This window comes from Limulus polyphemus, unplaced genomic scaffold (genome assembly GCF_000517525.1).
Source record: "Limulus polyphemus unplaced genomic scaffold, Limulus_polyphemus-2.1.2 Scaffold2095, whole genome shotgun sequence".
In the NCBI taxonomy this organism is placed as follows: domain Eukaryota; kingdom Metazoa; phylum Arthropoda; class Merostomata; order Xiphosura; family Limulidae; genus Limulus; species Limulus polyphemus.
The window spans coordinates 205,417-212,648 of record NW_013667705.1 but is presented as its reverse complement, the minus strand read 5'-3'; the positions used below and the strand labels follow the sequence as shown (position 1 = coordinate 212,648).

General features: G+C 30.7%; 1 protein-coding gene across 1 annotated transcript in view; it reads left to right on the top strand.

Moving 5' to 3' along the window:
* The first annotated feature begins 1,561 nt into the window (after positions 1-1,561).
* LOC106465923 (serine/threonine-protein kinase tricorner-like) overlaps positions 1,562-7,232 on the top strand; it is an 18,009-nt gene continuing 12,338 nt past the window's right edge. Inside the window, exons 1-3 of the mRNA XM_022393874.1 lie at positions 1,562-1,576; positions 4,002-4,125; positions 5,221-5,375. Of these exons, the coding sequence (XP_022249582.1) occupies positions 1,562-1,576; positions 4,002-4,125; positions 5,221-5,375 (294 nt within the window). The remainder of the gene's footprint in view (positions 1,577-4,001; positions 4,126-5,220; positions 5,376-7,232) is intronic.

Sequence of the window (7,232 nt, the reverse complement as noted above, 5' to 3'; positions counted from 1 at the left end):
TGTAAACCATCCTTTGCTAAGTAAAGTGTCCTGTCTTCAAGTTTAAAGCTGGTGTTGTAAAGGAAGGATAGGCGTGGGTTATGTTGGCAGAGGTAATGTGCGAGAGCGTTAAATATATCAATTTTCAGGTTTAAAGAGTCAGTAGTACCGTCCTGTTGTCTTGTTTGTTTTTTTGTTTTTAATTTTGCACAAAGCTACACAAGGGCTATCTGTGCTGGGCCCACCACGGGTATCGAAACCCGGATTCTAGCGTTGTAAGTCCGCAGACATACCGCTGTACCACTGGGGGGCATCCTGTTGTCTTAGAAGTAAATCAGTATGTCTATTGACATCACGGTAGACGAGACTTGAGAAACAAACACGAATGTTAGTACAGTGAATCAAAATATGTACTAGTAAGCTTTGTATGTCGTTAAAACAGTTATAAGCCGATGTTCCATGTCGTTTTAGGTCGTTAGTTCGAACGTGAAGAAATAAGTATTTTACAGACTGTGGTAGTAAAGTTATAGTGTCTAAAAAGTCAAGTAAAGTGGCTCCACTAATTGATTTTATTAAAATGGTTGTTGATGTAAGAAATGTGTTGATGGAGACACTTAATAATAGAATCTCCAAAAATGACAATGTAATGGTGAAAGAATGTTTGTTTGGACTATCTGTGATCTGCCTACCATGAGTATCGAAACCTGGTTTCTAGCATTGTAAGTCCGCAGACATACCGCTGTGCCACTGGCGGGCTAAGTGAAAGAAGAGGTAACTTACCTTCAGTAACGGGTCCGTGGTCCATGAGTGGAATATAAATCCAGGTTAAGTAGTCAGCACATAGGATCAGCTAGAAAAAAGCTGTAATCTTTTCAAAACCAAAACTCGAGCGCTTTCGAATAGTTGACGATTCTTCTTCAGGAGAATAACTTATTGTATGTCACTGAATTTAAACGTCAGTAAACATAGTTTATTTATTGGTTTGTTCACTTTATATGGTGATACAAAATATTAAACGTGTATTCACAAAATTCTATTTGTCAATATTTGATGATATATGTACATTTCAGTTAGTGTACGATTATTGTATATTTTCTCTTCAATTAGACCCATAAACTGATTATTCACGTTTTTAAAACAAATTTGTTTAACCATCTAATACAAGTATCCATAGAGATATATTGTCATCAATGTATGCAAGTAAAATTACAAACTCTAAATAAAACTATTGTCACACATACTGAAAAATGTATTCACAAAATTAAGTAAAATCGCAGGCTTAACAAGCATGGTGAAACATTTATTAGCTAAACTTCAAGATACACTAACATACTATTTATGTAAACACCTTAGATTATAAAATACCAGATTAGCTTTCATACAAAATTTGTACATATGTCCATGGTACTACTTGTTCATTTCAATTCAGTATGTAAGATTTTTAATATCTTATATATATATGTATATTGCAAACAATGGTGTCTGTCCAAGCGTTTATCTGTCTCCTGTTTATGGTGGCCACTTTCTGTGCTGCATTCAAAAAAGCTGCTTACACGGACAAAGCTCGAGGGCTACTTTTGAAATGACGGAAGAACAGGTATGAATAGTGATGATGCCAAATTTTATTTTGCAAATAGGATATTCTATACTAAATTGTTAAGAATTAATCACACTATCATTCACATTTCAAAATGTGACATAACTTAAAGAAAAAAAAATAGATTTACCATATGTTATTGTTGAGTGGCTCCTAACTATGATTGAAATGCTCAACAATTACTTTTCACAGTGGGCAGTATATGTAGCTCAGAACTTTGGCTCAGGGTGAAACCAAGAGCGCAGCACAATTAACCTCTTAAAGTACATACAATAATTTAAACTGATAGAATAACTTAAACTTTTCCCGTCACTGAGGACGAGTAATTTTGCTTGTAGTTTATAAACGAAAGAGTTAGTTTACAATTCCTGTATTTCAGAGTTAATCACATTTTACAACACAAACATTTTATGCTAACTGCTTTCAAAACATCTTTCCACACTGGCTATTTGTAGATATCATGTAACCATAGAATATCAACCACAAAATTGAAATATATATATATATGACCTTAATATCTACATGTATGTCATGCATTTCTTGTATAAAAACTCATATTTGATTACAATCCAGTATGCTATCATTAATATGTGTAAGTAAAATCACAGACTTAAATATCACACAAACTGAAACATTCGTTAACAAAACGTAAAAATATATTAATATAAAATACTAACGAACAACCCAATTTAATAATACCTGAGCTTTTTACTTGTTCTAAACTGTATTAATCAAGTTAAATAAATCACTATAAACGAAACATAAGGGACAATACCCAAAGTGATTCGAGCTAATATGATCAAAATCTCTTTATTTTAAAAACTCTACAAATATATCATACTCTTCAAACTGTAACTAAATTGAGTGTTCCCCATCGGGCTGGAATTTTGGAAACTAAAGCCATCTCCTACAGCTTAAAACTGACGTGTTTCATCATAGCCTAATATGCTTTAATCTGAAGGCTAGCTCACTAGCCAAATATCTGTTTACTTCCTTGTGGTAGTTCATGCATTTGAAGATGCCATCATTTCTGAAAGAAGAAAAGAATATTATAAGTAAAAACGCATTAACATTTTAAAAATAATACGTTACAATAATTTATAAGGTTGGTGTTTTTAGGCTTTGCAAAAAAAAAATACAATTACTTTATAAAATTGAACAAAAATTTACCATGTAACAATTAAGAGGGCCCGGCATGGCAAGGTGGTTAGGGCGCTCGACTCGCAATCTGAGGGTCGCGGGTTCGAATCCACGTCCCACAAAACATGCTCGCCCTTTCAGCCATGAGGGCGTTATAATGTGACGGTCAATCCCACTATTCGTTGGGTAAAAGAGTGGCCCAAGAGTTGGTGGTGGGTGGTGATGACTAGCTGCCTTCCCTCTAGTCTTACACTGCTAAATTAGGAACTGCTAGCGCAGATAGCCCTCGTGTAGCTTTGCGCGAAATCCATAACAAACAAACCATGAAAGTGTTCTAGAAAATATTTTCCCTATTAAATCAGTGAAAGCCTATAGTTAGCTTTAAATATAATAAACCTATAGGTCCTCTTATCTTCATTTACAAAAAATTTACTGAACATTTCCATGAAATAGATATTGAGAAATTACCTTGTAATTATAATAACAATGAATTTAAGGATCCTTTTCATAAACATATAGTTACAGGTAATTAAAGATAAAGAATTACAAATAATATTGAAAAAAGGAACTAACTTTAGAATTTTAAAAATAACTAAAAAATGTGAAATATTGAAAGATCTGGGAAAAATATTGATAATTATATTATCAAAATAAGTAAGAATACGTACTATCCTCCATGTTTCTTTTTGAAAATGAAGGTGCAATAACAATTTATTATCACTCCTGTTGATGAGGCAGGTTACAACTTCAGTTTTGTGTGTAAAAAACTGTACACTCAAATTCTAGTTAAAGAACAATTTATTATTACTCTTATTGATAAGGCAGGTTACAACTTCAGTTTTATGTGTAAAAAAACTGTACACTCAAATTCTAGTTAAAGAAATCAACAATACAAGTACATTTAGCAAAAGTATTTTAAGTAAAAACAATATTATTACTAATATAAAGAAGGCCATAAAAATATGGAATATATATGTAGAATCTTCTTCTTCTCATCTGCCAATTTTTATATGTAATTCCTAAGTTGCATAAAAATACCATTAAATTCAGATCTATAACAAATTCGTTAAACACAGTTACTGTATCTGTTTCAGTTGTTCTTAATAATATTCTGGATGTTGTGTATGAAAAATAAAAACAAAATAATATTACAAGTGTATATTAATGTATTGGTTAGTGATGAAAAACTGATGCAATGAACAGTCTTTGTATGAGTGGATCAAATTTCAACAATTACAAAAATCTAGGAGTAAAAAGTTTGTTTTACATTTTGTCATTTATTAAGGTTGCTCATGTGAGGGCAGAGAGAGATGTACTAGTAGAAGCTGATCATCAGTGGGTTGTGAAGATGTATTATAGTTTTCAAGATGCTATTAACTTGTACCTCATTATGGAATTTCTTCCGGGAGGTAAGTTTATGTTAGCTTGTAAACTTTGTAATCTAAACTTTAAAGATTGTCACATAATCTTTAATACAAGTATCTGTAGTTTTCCTTAGTAGTAAGTACTAGTCTTAATATTCCTTTCAACTGGAGGAAATGTTAAATTTCCCAATCTCTTGATGGAATATATTGGTGTAAATGTTAATTTTTTTAAGTAAAATTATTAATCAAATTTATGTAGTTTTTGAGATAAATGAATTCATATAACTGGCTTATTTTCAAGTTATAGTTAAAGAGCTTTTTCGAACTCTTGCATTTGGGTCTATATGTTGCATGATATTAAACACTTTTATATTGATGATATTTGGTTGAATTATGTGATTCATTTGTTGTCGATAACTTTTAATGAATAAAGCTACCTACAGTATATAAATCAGAACAAAATATCAACTCAGTAATTAATATAGTTAATTTAATATACCAATCTTAAGTAGGAGTATGCATCATCATAAAACAAAAACTCATCATTATTAGCATACATTGATTAATCAGTTGAGTTCTAGCCCTGCTGTTATTCGTATTTTTGTCCATATTCTCAATCGTATCTGATGAGCAAAAAATGTCATGGATCCACACACAATTTGACGAATAAATAGTTTACCAAAGTATGTTTAAAAAGCCAATGGAGTCCATATGTACTTCATCAGTAATGATAAGTTAAATAAACTGTGTTAATAGTTCTTCAACATTATATTTTGTTTAGAGGCAGTTGTAAGAAGTTCAGTTCCTGTTATCAAGTGATAGACGTTGACTTAAATGTTATCTATAATCTAACTAATCTATTGTTATTATTATTATTTTAAGACAACTTCAGAAGTGATATGATTCTGTATATAATAAATGTCAAATATGTTTTTTTTTGTTTCAAAATGGGAGAAGTATTACTTTGTCAGTGATAATAAACTAGTAAAAAATGTGACATATTGCAACTGGCTGACAAGTGTTTCAAAATTTCTGTAAAATATTACCTTTTTTCTTGGGTTCTACAAACTAGACTTTATTCTCAGTTATTTGAAAGTGTGTTCTAATATTCAGATATTTGTATCTGGCTTCTCTCTGTAGGAGATATGATGACTCTTCTAATGAAAAAGGATACATTACCAGAAGAAGTGACCCAATTCTATGTAGCAGAAACAGCTTTAGCCATTAACTCCATCCACAAACTAGGCTTTATTCACAGGGATATTAAGCCTGATAACTTGTTATTAGATGCTAGAGTAAGAAGACTATATTATGAAAGTAGCTTTTATTTATTTTTGTAAGAAAAAATTTACTAAGAAAAAAGTCAGGAACACGAGAAAACTGTAAACAAGTATGAAGAATGATATAATTGTCTTTTGAGTTGATCCAAAGATCCATATAATTTTCTATCTGTTTAAATGTACAGTAATTAGTGTGTTTTTCTGATGACATAAAGCTATTGTTTGATTATATTTTATATAAAGAAATTTAAATGTCTTTGTTTTGGTCTCATTGTACATTTTGTTTTACAAAACATTTACTGAAAAATGCTTGACATTGGTTATGAAAAAAAAAAGGACCTTTTCAAGTTCTTGTGAAAGCTCCAGCTTTTCTCCTTCTTAAGGGCTTTAATAAAGTATAATACATTCATATACCTCAAGATGAAATGCCAAAATATCAGCAATAAATTTAATTCTTTAATTTTAAAAAGGTCCTATTTTTAAATAATATTTATAGTGTTGTATATGAGGTAACTTATATTAGTAATTGATTCCTGTTGGTAATGAAAAGTATTCTATACTGACGTTGAATATTTTATTTGCATGTTATTTTATTCTCTTTTTCTTCTGTAGTTTTGTGTGATAAAAACTCATATTATGTAAACCCTGATGGTTGAATAAATCATATAGCTGAATGAAATTATAACAAAAATATTAGATCTTAAATTAGATTGTATAAAAATTGTGTTACTTCTCTAAAAATGAGAAACCTTCACTCGTTTTTATTTTTTCTCGTGTTCTTAAAGTGGAGTCCAAATGTAATTTTACTTTTAATCTTTTCATTCACAAATTTAAATCTTAAAAATATATTTATGTAAGTAAATACATATATATATATACAGAAAGTTAAGTACATTATATACAAACTAATGTATAGCATGTCAAAATTGATGGGTGTTAAGAAAACTCTGTAAAGATTGCTATAAATTAACTAATAATAATTTTATTCACATTAAAAATCACATTTTTGTTTCATAATAATTCTTTATATACAACATTTACAGTGAAAATATCATCAGTGTTTTTAAATATTCCTTGGAACTGTGAATCAATAATTTTTACTTTCATTTTTTTGTTGGACATGCATCTGGAAAAAAACACATAAAGTTAACCATGATCAAAGATAGGTTCTGGAAAAAATAGACCGATTTTGTCGAAAAATTTGGCCTTGACTCTCGTTGATACTAATTGCAAATGCAGGAATAATAGGAAATTGTCATATTTTCAACCTGAATGGCACTTGGTTTTCACTTATTTGTCCAGTTCATTCCCTGCAATGTTATGTGGCTCGTACTACCTCCTTCCATGGTTCTATTTGTTCTGTGGAATCCCTCTATTTCCCATGATCTGTCACCTATTACTCTCACTGGTTGGGTTTGTCAACTCATATGACTGGCATTTTTGACTTATCCAGAGAAGGTTGCCATCTGCACAATGTTTCTTCGCAACAAATTCGTCATTTAATTATGTTTTTAACTACTCAAATCCACCAGCCTTTGGAGGTGATCATTCAGGCTGGTATGTGGACAACTCCCAATACATTTGTCACACATTATCTGCACAACCTAGCTTGTCTTTTTCAGGCTGGTATTGTCTTCCTCCTGTGGTGATTATACACGTCTGTTTGCCTTTGACAAGGGTTAGTCGACTTATTAGTTTTTTAAATCTAATTTTAGTTGAAATACATATATTTCAGGATTTCACCTGGTGGTGGGTATTGCCTGTTCAGGTATGTTTAATATTATATTAGTCCTAAATATGAACATATATATACACAGCGTGGTCACAAGTAAATAGACACCACCTTTTCAGAAAAAAATGAAATTTTTCAGT